General features: G+C 42.0%; 1 protein-coding gene across 1 annotated transcript in view; it reads left to right on the top strand.

Moving 5' to 3' along the window:
* The window catches only part of arhgef18b (rho/rac guanine nucleotide exchange factor (GEF) 18b), a 33,580-nt gene that overhangs the window by 250 nt on the left and 17,152 nt on the right, over positions 1–16,178 (top strand). The window contains exons 2-9 of the mRNA XM_030728232.1: positions 304–412; positions 757–937; positions 9,361–9,428; positions 11,059–11,104; positions 12,935–13,142; positions 13,850–13,956; positions 15,191–15,331; positions 15,803–16,053. Of these exons, the coding sequence (XP_030584092.1) occupies positions 386–412; positions 757–937; positions 9,361–9,428; positions 11,059–11,104; positions 12,935–13,142; positions 13,850–13,956; positions 15,191–15,331; positions 15,803–16,053 (1,029 nt within the window). The 5' untranslated portion in view covers positions 304–385. The remainder of the gene's footprint in view (positions 1–303; positions 413–756; positions 938–9,360; positions 9,429–11,058; positions 11,105–12,934; positions 13,143–13,849; positions 13,957–15,190; positions 15,332–15,802; positions 16,054–16,178) is intronic.

Here is a 16,178-nt window from a genome sequence, read left to right as displayed (position 1 = left end):
GTTTGTTTTTATAAAAAACTATCACAATAACTGTCACTACTCCACAATGTCCCATTTCCCATAATTAATTTCATGTGTGTGCACTCAGGGGAAATTGTATGAGGTTTTCAGCAGTGATAATTTTAAGACTGTTATCTTACTATGTAAAGCACCCTGAGAGTACCTGTGTTATTATCTGATTTAAAAAAAAAAAAAAAAGAAGACAGTTGGTCAGACAGAATGTCATCGAGATGTTTTTTGTGTGTTTACATTAGCTTAATTTCGTAGTTTGTACTTTACTGTATTCTCTTCTTCCTCTACCAGGAATGAGGAAGAGGAGGATCGTATAGAGAAGGTGGAGAGGGGCACAAAAGTTAAGAGGACTCTGAGCTCTCTCAGGAACAGGATGACCGGCTCCTTCAATAAAGACAAGGTAAGTCTGTGCGGGCAAGTGTTGCCACAATGACTTTATGGTGAATTATACTTGCTGCCTGAAATGCAATGGCACATTTGGCCGAATAACTTTATTTTGTGACAAAATGCGCCATTGCATTTTAAAGCAGCTGCTCTCTTCCGTACGAACACAAGTTCAAAATCCTTATGTATAAACAGTTCAGTGGTGTGCATGTAGCACACACAACCTCATCTGCTTACACAAACCTAATTGTGCATCCTGCCTCAGTCATATGATGTCATGTGCAGCCTTGCAGTATGTAAGGAGAACACAAATTTGCATAGAAAATAACTACCCCCTTTTCTTTAATTGTTCCTCTGCAGGGTAAGAACCGTGAAAAAGAGCTACAGAAAGAGAAGGTGAAGGACAAGGACAGGGAGAAATTGTGTGGCAGCAACAGCGGCAGCAATGGGCATTATTTGGTGACAGGTTACTTCTCCAGTTGTGCCACGTGCTCCTTGTGCAGCAAGGCGCTGCAAAAAAAGCATGGCCTGCAGTGCATGAGTGAGTAACACCACAGCCACAGGTGTACACGCACCCACGCTTGCTCTCAGTCGGACACGTATGTTCACAGGTGCTGCGCTCAGGCACAAACTCGCGTCTATTTATATTGCATGCACACTCACTCGCCCACTTAGTGGAGCACTCAAGCACACAGGGAAACAAACCACAGACACACATGCAAATACAACAAGAACTTGTAATGAATAAAACCAGTTCAACCTCTATATACTGACATTTTTGTTAAAGCATTAAAAGACAAATCAAATAGCAAGTTTTCACCATTCGTCACAGCGACTTCGGCGTCTCCTTTGCACTTTTTTGCTGGGAAGATGTTTTGCTGAAGATAAGGTGTTCCCTTTCAGTTTCTCTTTTTTTTACTTTTTAAGTATTACATGCTGGTACAACTGTGCAAAAAGATACCATTTAAAGCAGCATAAAAGCAAATTACCCAAGTGTCTGAAGATTTACCTGCTGTAAATTTATGTAGTCACATTCCATCAGACAATATCATATGAAAAAGAAAAACTAAGAACACCCTTACAGCTTCCACAGAATTTAAGAGAGCATATCGGCACAAAGACCTCATACCAACTGTCGGGCACGTGTGAACCCGTCTGTCCAACAGCTAAAACTTGGACAAAACTGGGTCATGCCACACGTCATGCACAGCAGCAAAATTACAGCAGAATGTCTGGAAAAGAATCAAAGGAAATGAAATGGCCAGACCTCAACCTGACTGCAGTGCTGTGGGAGGGCCTTTAGAGTATAAAGAAATGCCCACAAACGTTAATGAACTGAAGTCATGCTGTAAAGAAGAGTGGGCCCAAATTCCTCCACAATAGTGTAAGAGACTGATAAAGTCAGAGAAAATTAATACTTCAACTTATTGCTACTACAGGTGGTTCACAAAGTCCTGTGAGAAGGTTTTTCACACAACTGGAGTTAAAGTAAAATGGTCTAATGATACAGTTGGTTCTAGACAAACTCAGTATGATGTTCCAGTTATGTTTAGAAAGGTTATTTTAAAGTGACACTTTTAAACTCCCACTGCGTATTTCCTTTCCATCACAGTGACTGATGCTAGCAGTGCGGACTTTTGTCACATGTGTTTACATTATTGTAATCTAGAGACTGTCTTCTCATAAGCCATGTGGTCTGGCTGTTGAGAATTTCACATCAACAAATAAAGTTTCCAGTAACAAGGAAACAGAAGTGTTTTCCATATTATTACCATTTCTGTCTCCCTTTACTGGCACATGTGGATGCGAGCTGTGGGGGGCATTTGGTCATTCTGTGCAATTGCATCATTATATCATGACTATAACTTAATATTTCCTTGCTCCTTCTATTCTGTTGCAGACAAAGCCCATATTAATACATCCAAGATATTTAGACACCTTATGGTCTGGCAGTGGGGATGTAATATATGTTTGTTTCTTATTCCTTGCTTATTAAACAGAGCTGCTCTGGCATCTTTAAGTAAGGCACAGTGCACCACACATTCAGCATGTTCCACACTGGACTGCCTCTTTTTGACAGCAACAGAAAACAATAAGGCATTTTCTCCTTCTTCTTTCAGCTGCTCCCTTTAGGGCTTGCTACAGCTAATCATCTGCCTCCATCTCACCCTGTTCTTGCCATCGTCTTCTGTCACACCAACTGTGATCTCTTTCACTACATCCCTTATCTGAGGTCTTCCTCTTTTCCTCCTGCCCGGCAGCTTCATATCCAACATCATTTGTCCAATATATTCACTACCCTCCTCTGCACCTTTCCTCTCATACTTTGTCTCACTCAACCTCTAATCTTTCATTCTGGTCACTCCCAAAAAACATCTTAGGCATCTTCAACCCTGCCACCATCTCCAAAACATACATCAGAGCAGGTCTCACTACCATCTTGTAAACCTTCCTTTTTTGCTCTTGCTGCTGCCCTTCTGTCATAAGTCACTCCTGACACTCCACCCTGCCTGCACTCTGTTGCTTTAGATGGTTGATCCCAGGTTTTTAATCACCTACCTTCACTACCTCTACTCCATGCATGTTCTCCTTTCCATCTGTCTCCCTCTCATTCACACATATGTATTATGTCTTGCTTCGACTGACTTTCATTGCTCTTCAGAGCATACCTCCACCTCTCCAGGCTCTCTTCCACCCGTTCCCTACTCTCACTACACGTGTACACAATGTCATCTGTAAACATCACAATCCACAGAGACTCCTGCCTGACTTCATCTGTAAGTCTGTCCATCACCACTGCAAACAAGAAGGGGCTCAGAGCTGATCCCTGATGTACTCCCACCCCCACCTTGAACCCATCTGTCTCTCTGTCCTCATACATGTCCTGCACCTCCCTCACACACTTCTATGCCAGTCCTGAGTTCCTCAAGCAGTACCACAGTTCCTCTCTTGGCACCCTATCATATGGCTTCTCTAGATCAACAAAGACACGGTGTAGCTCCTTCTGTCCTCCAAATTTCACCATCAACACTCTAAAAGCAAACGTCACATCTGTGAAGTCATACTGCTGCTCACTGATCATCACTCCTATCCTTAACCTAGCTTCAACAACTCTTTCTCATACTTCATGTTATGGCTCATCAGCTTTATCCCTCTGTATCACTGCAGCTCTGCACACCACCTTTTGTTCTTGAAAATCGGTAGCAGTACACTTCTTCTCCAGTCCTCGGGTATCCGGACACTCTCCACTATTGTCTTAAACAATCTGGTTTGAGACAATAATGAGGAATCTCTGGTACATTTATCCATTCATCAACCGTCACTGCTGCAGAGTGTGATTAAGTGGCAAACCCTAGATGCTCATGTGTTGCTGGTGCGCGGACACAGGCGTGAGAAAACAAGTGAGTGTCCCTTTAATTTGAACTCAGCCCTGTGGGGATTCAGCCTGTGGAATGCGTCGTTTGTATGCCAGAGATTATTCCCAGTGGAGACACAAACTGGACAAAACCGAGTATGTGGGATACTTGTTGCTGCTGATCTCACTGGCCGGTGCGTTTTATTTAACTTACGGGCAGACTACAGTTCCCCTTGGATGCAGCTGATTCAGACAAACCCGAGTCTTCTTGGAGCGGTAAGAAGCGGCTACGGTAGCGATGGTCTCTAGCGGGATCAGGTGGATAACTCCCGTTGTTTCCCTCTTGTGGACTTTTCAGTCATCCCTGACGCTAGCTAAGCCAGCTAAAAGCTAATCACAGCCAACTAGGCGCTTCTTCCTTTTTCAGTGTGATAATACTGGCAATAATTATTTACTTTCTCGAGAATTTAATTTATACATAGCCGGCCCAAATTAGCTCCTGAAGATTCTCAATGCTGTGCTGGCTACTTATTAGCCACGCAGCGCTAGCGTGTTGTTAGCTCGCGTACAAACCTTTATATTCGAAACATAAGGTTAGTTGAAACCTCGTGTTTTTATTATAAACAAACGCACAACGCCACGAAACCCGTATGTTTGTTGAATACGTCCACTTTGCTCAACTTTATGTGGCTTTTCGGCGACTTGGCTTTGCTGCAGGTTGTAGACTTTGCGCGAAGCTCAACAGGTGATTGCTAACGTTAGCTGCCAAGATAATATGCCTGAAGTCTAATTTGCTGGCGTTTCCTCTAATATAACGTGTATTTCACATTTACAGTAGTAATGTCAGAGCAGTGCAAACCGAGGCTGTCTCCACCTTGTCTCTGTCGTTACCCTTTATTTTCTTTGCTCCCTCCCTTTAGCTGAGATAGGCATTTTTATTTCTTTTCTTCGTAAATATATATTCTTCAGTGTATTCAATTAAATTCTTGCCATTCTTCAACCGGGCAGGTGATGCACTCTGCCAGGGCTTTGCTGGCATCAGCCAGCAGGAATGCCCGGGGCTGAAGGTTGACCATTCAGCCTGTCACCTCACTCTTCAGCCTTTCTGTTCTGACTGGGTCACATGGTGCTAATTGTGCTTGGCAGGTCTACCAGTGCATAACAGCCCACTCCACTGACTTTGGGACTCACCCATCTCTGCCTGTTAGCACACCACTTCTTTATGCATCACTGCTTTGCCTTCAAGCATGCCTGGCTCTCTGTGTGTGTGCATTTTACATGATTGAAAGTTTGGATTTCATAATAGTATTTTCCTCTTGTGGACCATTGTTATCTACTTTTTTTTTGGTTACTTTTGACCCAGTTAGTCAAGAAATGGGCACAAGCACCTCAGGGGCATTATCAGGGAACAGTAGAAGGATTTGGACCATTATTACCAGGAGTTCAAAAATGATAGATTGCTTTTTAAATTAAACTAAATGTTCAAACCCAATCGAAGTCAAGTGTGCGAAAAAGAAAACATTATTGTTGTGCTAATTTCAACACTTACTAGAGGTGCAGCATTAGTGGTCTTTTTTAGGTGGTGAACTGCAATCAACAGAGATGTTTCACTTCACTTTGTAAACCACTCCCTGAGCTCAACTTCTTCCTGTTTCATTAGATGATGTCATTGGCTTGGCTGACTACTTAGGACTTCATCCCAATTGTTTTGCCACTGTTGCTTTGGTTAATTAAGAGTAACTCCCTTTTTTTTTTTAAAGCTTGTGTGCATGATTGCACAGGAAGCTACTGATGTCATTTTTTTTGGCCACATGCATTAACTTTAAAAAGTGGCCTAGTTTCCTCTTTTACTTTGGTCGGTCTGTTCAGCTGTTTGTGGTATTATTTCTTTGAAATGCAAAGGATGATTGGGGTTTTCACACAGCTGCTTTTATATTTTAAACTTACTGAATTTCACCATCAAGTTAGTTTCCTCTCAGAATGTGATGCTGCACCATCTTAACTTATTCTGTGGAAGATTAATATCTTTAAATTGCATTTTAGTTTTCATGGTCTCTCTGTGCCTGCATAGGTTTTCTCCAGGTTACCCACGTAGTTCAGAGGCATGCTTGTTAGGTTAGCTGTTGATTGGTGGGCATCAGTGTGGATGTCATTGTCCATGGTTTTCTAGCTGTTTGTGTCAGTGGGTCTGTAGTGGACTGGCGATTTCTTCAGGGAGTACCCCGTCTCTTGCTCTGTGTTGGCTGGGAGAGGCTCCAGCCCCCTGTAAACCTCGCTGGACAAGCTTTTAAGAAAATGCATGCGTGGATGGAACTTAGTTGACAGAGAGGACATGCTTCCAGCAATGCTTTTCATGCACATAAATTGAATGATGTTCACGTACAAAGGGTTCTGGTTTGGATTCTACCTCTAAGTCTTGGGAACTGAAGGATTGAACACTAGCCTTTACTTTTTTGATTGTGGTGATTGAGAGCCCTGTGGCTTAAGTTCTAGTGACTCTAAGATGTTAGATTTGGGTGGTCATCGTATGCACGCAAAAAGAGCTTTGCTGATTAAATCAAACACAAGATTCACAAAAATACACAGCTTCTTGAATCTGAGCCACCCAAGCATCATTAGGTAGCCGCAAATGGATTCAAAACCAGCCTCTGCAAACTCAAAACTGCACATTTCAGGGATGTAAAATACACATCCTTTGTAGTTTCACGAAAACACTTGTAAAACCGCCTGTGGCGGAAATTGCAGTTTCACACTGTCTTGAATTTGACAGTGTTTCAGGACCACATGTGAAAACAGTGTTTACTTGATGTAATGTATGAGGCAATGCCTTCCTGGACGTCCCCACCCATTGTACTCTTGACCTCTAACAAATCCAGTTGACAGTCCTGTAAGATAACGCATTTTCTCTAGAGTTAGAGTAGCAGCACAGTTTTTTCTTTCTGCCAGTCACAGTGGAGAGCTAGGCATCATTTTCAGTTCTAGTTTACTGTGACTCACTGAAGTGTCCACTCTATACCACAAGAGGCCTTCTTATGTGATGGGGAGTCAGCAGTGTGGTCATGGTTTTGTTAGGGAGCTGAGTGTCTCGAGGATCAGCTACTGACTTAAGTGAGTGACTGGAACTTCTGACATTTCTCAACAGTATCTGATAGCAGACACTTGCACACAACAATATCCAACTGGTGATGCACCATTGCGTCCTCACACCTGAGCTGTGCGTACTTTGATCTCTAGCCTTTGATGTATTTTCTGTTTCACAATTGGCATGTTTTCACCAAGACTATTGCACAGTGTGCTGTTGCTAAACAAGCTGCAATGAGTACCTGATAAGCTCAGCGATATGAAGAAACAAAAAAACGTACTGTTCTTGCTTATCTAGGTTAATCTTTTACTTCTATTGTGTGATAACATTGTTATGACATGGATTTTTTTACTCCAGATAGATACACTTAATAATTAAGTTTTTCTGTTGGTTTTTTCTTGTTGTTACCAGTACTTTTCCAAGAGAGGAACTACGGTACTGTATAAGGAAGTCAGGAGTGGCAGCAAAGTATGCGAGGGTGGTGCAGGACAGGAGTAGGAGTGATAGATGGGTTCAAGGTGGGCTACAGGGATCGTCTCTGAGACCTTTCTTGTTTGTAATGGTGATTGACAGATGAGGCCAGTCAGGAGTCCCTGTGGACTATGGTGTGTCCAGATGACACTGTGATCTGTAGTGATCAGTAGGGAGCAGAAGGACCACAGAGAAGACTCATGGATGTAATGGAGGAGTACATTGCAGAGGGTTGGTCAGAAGAGGATGCATCTGTCAAATAGCCAGGCTGACAAGAAGATTGAATTTATGTTTCATTTATTAGTTAGAATCAAGATGAAAAGTTGAAAATTATCTCTGGGTTTGCTGCTTGTGTTGACTCTTGTTTGTTCTTAATGTGGGAAAAAAAAACAACCCAGATTTGTCCACCCTCTAACTGCAAAACAGCACAGTCTAAAAGAGGAAAATGGGTACATGTTCTGAAGCCACACAACTTAGAAAGCTATTCATGTTAGATGTTTTGTGCTATTTACAACTTTATATATATCTGCGTAATTTATGCTCAGCCCAGCTCAAAAAGGGACACAGCAGTGCTGGTTTAGATTATTCAGAAGCCAGTTTCTGTTTTCTTTTCCTTCAGCTGAGCCAGCAATTGTTCATTTATTATGAGAGAGAGTGAGCAGCAGACACCCGGGGTGGGGGGGTGTAGAGATTGTGGATGAAGTGAAGTAAAAGCAGCCAGAGCTGGATCTAAAAGGCAAAAAAGCTACATGCAGAGGGCTTTTGCTTTCTAATATATGTTACTCACAGAGTATGTGAAGCTTATCTTTGTGGTTTTCACACACAAATGATCACATGTGTCGCTGCTTCATGATTTTTCTGAGCGAGAAACCTTTGGAGCAGTTCGCGCAGCATTTAGTGGAAGGTGCTCGTATGGCTCGTGCCAGTGTCACCTTTGTTAACAAGCCTGATTTTAAACGGTCGTCACACTGCCTTTGTTGTTCCCCTCAGTTGGCAGTGTTGAAAATGCAATATTAAGATATAAAACAGATGTAGCACTTTATCATCGCTGAATGATTTACATTAAAAAAAAAAATCACATTCAGAATAATTACTGTACAGCCTGTCTTTTTTTTTTTTTGCCCCTCCCCTGACTTTACACTTCCTGTTGTGACGCACCTATTTGATGCAGTCAGCTGAAGTTTGCTTTTCACCAGTCACAGCATTAGATAAGCATTTGTGGCTTTAGTCTGTGTATGCAACCCTGTACTTGTCTTTCTTGTTTGTATTATCCTGGTTTTACCTGGAGGGGATGGGAAAACACTTTGCATGCTGAAGCATAACTAATTTGTTTGGCGAGCCTTGTCCGCCAGGCAAGGCTTTGGGAGCGTACCATATGTGGTTCATACGGTATGTGGCCAGGTTGTAAGTTTTTGTTTTGTTTTACTGGTCTTCTGTATTTTCAGTAATTGAGTACATGATGGAGGAGAACCTATTTTTTCATAACAAATTTTATCTGTGCAATCAGCTTGAGATATATATATATATATATATATATATATATATATATATATATATATATATATATATATATATATATATATAGTTATGTCATCTAAACATGACAGCAGAAGCTGTGGGTTTTATAATGGCAGAAAGGTGGACAAAAATATAAACCTGTTATTGAGAAAAAGGAAGCTCTTGAGCTGACTGCATCATGCGTGTGGAAACAAACAGAAACCACAGCCACTGTTGCACCAGTAACACCAGTTTTACTTGGCACTAACAGTCCTCTGAACACAAACATTGTGGTTGTTTGCACCAGCGGAAAATACTATCCTTCACACTTGTCTTTCTTTGCCTTGTCTGAATCACAGCTTTTTACTTTGCGCATTGCTTTCAGGAGCTAGTCAGTTTTTACATTTAATTTTTTTTATTTTAAACATGGTTTACGGTATCATTGCTCTCATCTGGTTCAAGCCAAAACCCATCACTGTTGCTTTTGTGTACTGTATACAATGGCTCCTGCAAGACTAATGATACACTGACTCTAAGTTTCTGCCCTGGTGTTTTTCAGATTGTGCTGTGAACGTTCACAAGAGCTGCAAATCTCTGCTGGGTGAGTGCACCAGCAGCAAGAATAAGGTAAATACTAACGCTGCAAGCAGCCATGATTGGCCCACGCTGGGTTTTACTGCATGTATTTAGATGTCTTCAGGCCTGGACTTTTGTGATGTTGCACAAAGGAGTTGCACATCACTTCCTCTGTCCTCTTTGTGTGGTTAGATTACCATTAGTATTATTTCATGTTTTTGTGCAACGCTATGACAATGATTCAGTGATGACATGTACAAGTGTTCAGACAGGTTTTTTTTTTTTTTTTTTAGGGGAACTTTGAACATTCGTGTTAAAACAGCTTTTCGCTTGATGGTGAAACATCAAAATTTGACGCTTTACCGTATCAGCAGCATTCAGTGTAGCTGTTCTGGTTAATTCTCTAGAAGTTTGTGAAAGTATAGAGAAGAACCGCACAAAATTCAGAAAGCCTTGACATGACTAGTCTAGAAGTCATACTTTTTAAAATCATTTTTTTTGGGCATTTTTAGTCTTTATTACTGATAGGAGATTTGACAGGAAAGCAGCAACAGAGCAGGGGGAATGACATGCACAGAGTGGCTCATGTGGCCAGACATTTTTAAATTTTAAAGTGGGGAAAAAAAAAAAACACTGAACAATGTGCTGGACATATTGATTTAAAAGGCTATAATGTCAAATTTTAATCATGCGCTGTTTAAAAAAAATTAAAGGAACACTTTGAAAACACATCAGATGTCAATGGGAAAAAAAATCATGCTGGATGTTTATACTGATATGGAATGGGTATTGTGTCAGGAACGAAAGGATTCCACATTGTTTGATGGAAATGAAAATTATCAACCCACAGAGAGCTGAATTTTCAAAATGGTACTCAGTAGTTTCTATGGCCACCACATGCTTGTGTGCGTGCCTGACAACATCGGAGCATGCTCCTAATGAGACGATGGATGGTGTTCTGGAGGATTTCCTCCCAGATCTGGATGAGGGCATCACTGAGCTGCTGGCCAGTATGAGGTACAGCCTGGTGGTCCCAGTTAGACCAAAACATGATGTCCCAGAGGTGTTTTATTGGATTTAGGTCAGGTGGGCATGGGGTCCAGTCAGTGGTATCAGTTCTTTCATCCTGCCTGCATGCTCTCCTGCTCTCCCCACATGAGGCCGGCATTGTCATGCACCAGGAGGAACCCAGGATTCCATCCTGATTTCATCCTGCTAGCTAATGGCAGTCAGGGTGCTGTTGCCTAGCCTGTTGAGGTCTGTGCACCCCTCTACGGAAATGCCTCCCCAGAACATCACTGAACCACCACTGAATGATTAATTCAGTGCATAGAAGACATATAAGTCTTCTATGCAGTGTCAGTCACGGCATGAAGCTACTTCGTCCCCTCATAGAGATGCATAAATCCACTTCTGACAGGGCGCTTTTCTGGTCTCATTTGCGGCTGGGCTTTAGGACAGCTCGACTGAAGATTACATGCCTCTGTCTGATCTTATGAGTCTGCCTGAAATGGACTTTGCTTGTGAAGCAAAGCCCTTGGTCAACTGAGCAGTCTCATTCTGTACAGATTATACAGTGACTGTGCAATTTTCAAAAATGTTGTAATCTGTCACTCAGTTGATAAAAGCATGAGTAAACAGCCATAAAAATGCTGTATTTTTTTGTATTTTCTCTATGCAGAGAGATACTCTCCCTAAGACTGGCTCATCAGGTTCTCCTAACCTTGGTAAGTAGAGCATTTATCTGTGGATGTACTGCTCACAAATCCCACTGACAGTATCAGTGTAACTATAGGGGGTGCATTGATGGCTGAGAAGGTGGCTTTAGTCCCTTTATGTTTAATTGGAAAGCTTTTTGGCAAACTGGTGGTTTGCAGAGGATTAAAAACATGAACCCTCATGACACCTGAACACAGACTTGTCCTATTTCTTTCTGATACTGCATTTGTGTGTGTATGTGAGTCTATTTCTCTGTGGTGTGTGTGCCTACATACTGAGCATAGGAGGGGGAGATTGGCCTCCAGCAGCCAGTAGGTAAAGGTGATAATCAGCCACTGTTAAAAACAGACAGGTTAAGGTTAGGGCTAGATTTAGAATTTTTTTTTTTAAATCCTTATATACAGAATTTATATAAAGACACAGGAGAAGAAAACTAAACAAAAAGCAGATCTTTACCAACTGTTATAGTGTGTGTATATAGTAGTTAAAGCTACTATAGAATATCATTTTCTTTATATAATTTGAGTGATGAGTTTCTATATTTTTCTTCGAGTAAACAAATCCCACAAAAAGCCCAAACCCACCAAGAAATTGATTCTGCTATCTACTATTACCTGATTTATTCTTCTTCTTTCCCTTACCGCACCATTGTTGTCCAGAAGCTGTTTCAAAAAAAGACACAGCTGAACCACCGCGTGAGCCTTCACTTTCAAGAACAGTGTCTTGAAAGTAGTTTCTCAAAAGCCACTGTTAAGATCTGTACAATGTAGCTCTATGGTACAGTTGAATAAGCTAATAACTCTCCAGCTACACAGATAATACTACTTAGTAGGATGAATATATTAAGTGGTTTTGGTCTTTTCATTCTCAACTATAGTACAAATGCATAAAATCATCAGTTACCCTTTTAACTGATTAGTGTTCTTTTCATTACTATCAATTAGTCCACCCTAGTAAATTTCACTCATCATTGATTGTAACATGCAGCAGGTCCAGTTTCATGTGACTGAACCCACGGGGGAGGTGAGCAGCTGCGGGGGCAACAGCAGCAGCTTAAGTTAATCTCCTGTAGCAGTTGTTATTCTCTATGAGCAGCTGGAGTCTTGTCAGCCACACCTGATTTCTCCTCATGCCTTGCTCCAGCCAATCAGTAGCTTGTGCAGGGGGTCAGGAAGATGAGGAGGAGAGGGAGGAATTGAGGAAAAGTGAAGAATCGGAAAGTGCGAGAAATATCAAAGGGGGACGGGTGTTTCTGGAACTTACTTCTCCTGAGGAGCTTGCTCTTAAAGGGTCTCATGTGTTGCGTCTAAAACCGTGTTTTGTGCTGCTCTCTCCTTCTCATTGTTTACGCTGGTGAACTCACTTATTGCTTGTACAATAATATCTACCAATATCACAACGGATACTGTTGATCTTCACGTTGGAGTGTGGATTATTACGCTCCTTCTTCTGTCACTCATCCGATTTGGAGACATTTGCAATGGAGCTAGTGGTTGCCAAAAGAGCTTGCCAAACAAAGGGAACCTCCAAAGCTTGCTCCAGGGCTGTTAAACAATCCTCCCCAGGCTCCTCCACCTCATCGTGGGGTCTGTCTGGACGTGTGGGGATGCGAGTGTTGATGCACCGCGACATGATCACCTGCAGATTCTTCCGATCCCTGCCACGATCTTGGTTGAGAAAAAACTGGGGTCGACTTGGGCAGGATTCGAAGAGCTTATCCTCTTCGCCACTTCGCTGGTCATCTTCTCCTTTCACTCTCTCCTCTTCTCGTTTGCCCCGTTCCCCCTCTATGTCCTCTCATTACATCCAGTCACCTGTCTCTCGTCTTTCTTTCCCAGCGCTAAAAGACTGGGACAGAGAGCAGGATCAGGCGGGTCCATCCGGATATCAGGCCCTGGATGGCCATCGAGGTCTGCTCAGTGCCCCAGGCATGACCATTAGTCAACTGGGATTTAGCACTTCACAAACTGTCGCCCTCACCACTAGCACCTCCACGGCTTCTACCTCCAGCCTTGGCTACAGCCTTCATTACAACAGTAGTTCAGGGTAAGTACTGCTACCTTTACAAGTTAGACTTTATTCAGAGCTGCATTGAACACAGAACTTTTTTTTTTTCTTATACAAACTTTTTCTCACTAGTCTCCTGTTTAAAAGATTGCTTCTCTATGACAGCATGCCTTTTTGTACTTTGAGTTGAAAAGTTCAAAAATCACCACAAAGTGAGTGATCTTTCTCATAAATGTATAATCCTTTACTGTAGATGTTTTCAGGATCTGCTGTATGTAAATGTTGCATATTTTTAGAGTCTTGCCTTTTTAGCTCAAACAGCATCTTCTCTGTGCTGCCGTAAGATGTTTTTATAGTCCACGTATAAAGGCAAGCTGTCTTTTCTAATATAACGTCCTTTGAAGCAAAGTCTAGACAGCTTGCAGCTGACTGCTTTTCTGCCACATCGCTCAGTAGCGTGTGGGGAGATGGGGAGGCAGCGGGAGAGGGAGGTGTAAACGAGCAGAAGCCAGAGAGCCACAGATGGGCAACAGTAAGTGGCGAAGAAGAAATTGGGAACGACAAATGCAACTGGCTGTTTTTGTTTTGTTTTTTCCACTCTACCTTCTTTAATGTCTCTGCTACTTCCGATCTGTAAATGCACGTGTTGGCTCCTATGATTATTTGGACTATCAGCGAGTAGTGCGATCAAGTTGTTTCTGTTTCACCATGTATGCCACCTTGGACCTGTGGTTGTCTTCCCTCAGATCCCTCCCTGGTGAGATGGATGAGACGGATACTCTCCGCTCCAAGCGGTGCAATGAAGACGCAATTTCCCTCGCTCCTTCGACCGCCGAGTCCATCATTGTAGAAGGTGAGCTAGCTGACTGAGTGATTTAAGTGAGGATTGAACTGAAATTACTTGAAAAACAGTCCTAATCTTGGTTTGAATGGTTGCTCTGTGGGAAATTGTTAGCTACTTTTCTCAGGCTGCTGAGTCTTCTAAGGGCTTTTTGCTTGAGTGACAGTTTGCCCTCAGGGCTTTTATTTTTTCCATGAATCCAGAGAGGAGAGTGTGTGGTAGTGGTGGTGGTGTCTTACTAGGCTGGAGTGTGGAAGCGAGGCAGACCAACTGGGCCATTTTAAGGACTGATTTATGAAAACAGTACTGCAGAACTGAACTGAAAATCAAGTTCTTCAAGTCAAGCTTTTTTTTATTCACATGACAACATGCACTATGGTTAACTGACTAACTTAAAGAAGCTGAAACCTGCAGTAATATGTTCTTGAGGTGGAGTCATACTCTTGTTATCGGCCCTTCAAGGAAAGTGACCTTGTGCTTAATGCGTGACGTAGGTCCAGTGTTGCTGGAAGTGATCGACTGCAGCATGTAAGAAGTAGTGTTGCCAGTATTTGTCACACCTGCTGTGAAGCGCATGCTGGCAGTGGTGAACAAGTTTACTGTAATCAGACAGAACGTTGCTGGATATGGAAGAAAACAAAGGCCACATGTTTTGCTGGCAGAGCTGATGATTTTATCAATTGAAAAAAATTCTGATTTTTACGGGCAGGCCGAAAGATAATTTAGTTCAGCCCCAGCTGGAGCCTATCAGAGCTGTCACAAGGCGTGAGGCAGGGTACACCCTGTACAGGTCACCAGCCAGTCGCAGTTTATGAATCATCTCTTCAAAATGATTTCATTATTTATAAATGTATTTATCACAATGGAGACTTTTGTTAAGGTAACCTAAGTTGTATTTTTTTTTTTTTTAATTAAAATAACTTTGTCTGCATTTGTGGAAAATGAACTTTAGTTCACCAAGTCACAAATCATAATGAGAATTCTGATAATAATCAGCACACATTCATTCATACATATACATACATAAAACTTCAATAAAATTACTGAAATGCATCACAGCAGCTTATTATTCAGTTTACTCATTGCACAAATGATCCCTTATACCCTTTATTATAAATACTATTATATTTTTTTGTCTTGGAGGACCCCAAACATTGTGCAGTATTCAAAAGTGGTTTTTTTTTCATTATTATTGTTATTATAATGCAAAGAAATTCAGTTCTGATGCCTTAGCTCCTCTCCTCAGATGATCACTATGCAGCTGTGCGGGCTGATCTGGAGTCTGATGCTCAGGATTTGGAGGCAGACTCATGGAGTTTGGCAGTTGATCAGCAGCATCTTAAAAAGCACTCTAAAGAAACGGTGAAGAGACAAGAGGTGATATACGGTAGGTGTGATGTCATTGTTCCTGTACCCGTCCAGTCAGTGAGTCACTCGTCCCGTGAATCAGGGAGATCTTCACAAACTGCATAAAGATAGCACTTTTACATTTTAAAGGCATCTTCCAGTAATTGCACATTGATTGAAATACACTTCAACTATGACACTGTATGACTCTGTGTTTTGGACTCTTTTTATTCCAAAGGATCAAACATAAAATATGTTTTTTGGGTTTTTCTTTTTTTATTCAAGCCCCAAGTAGCATCACTTGAGGCAAAACCTGTAAATAAACCTCGATGTGTAAAAATCAAAGCTATTTCCCTTTGGCTGTGAACAGATTTAATAAGCACATTAGCCAAGTGTGTGGGGGAGAACAGGTTATGGGAGGTTTACATAACATCGCAGCACTGTACTCTGCAGCACTGCAGTGCATTATACATACATGTGACTCACAGAACATGCGTTTGTCATCCTGTAGAGCTGATGCAGACAGAGATGCACCATGTGAGAACACTGAAAATAATGCTCCGCGTCTACGTCCGAGAGTTGAAGGAGAACCTCCAGATGGACGCGGGAAGGCTGGATTGTCTATTCCCCCGCTTGGAAAACCTCCTTGACCTTCACACACACTTCCTGTCTCGTCTCAAAGAGCGGCGACGAGAAAACCTCATCTCGCCTAGTGACAGAAACTACACTATCGACAGACTGGCAGACATCCTGATCGCACAGGTACGGGGGGAGACACACATGCATACACATGCCCACCATAAATACATGCAGTAACAGAGTTACATGTGTGCAATATGATGCAGGATTTTTATATATGTTAAATCAATTAGCAGTATGAACCAGTC

The sequence above is a fragment of the Archocentrus centrarchus genome, chromosome 4, assembly GCF_007364275.1.
Source record: "Archocentrus centrarchus isolate MPI-CPG fArcCen1 chromosome 4, fArcCen1, whole genome shotgun sequence".
Classification (NCBI taxonomy): Eukaryota; Metazoa; Chordata; class Actinopteri; order Cichliformes; family Cichlidae; genus Archocentrus; species Archocentrus centrarchus.
The sequence above is the reverse complement of the archived record's forward strand: the minus strand, read 5'-3'. Positions and strand labels throughout refer to the sequence as shown.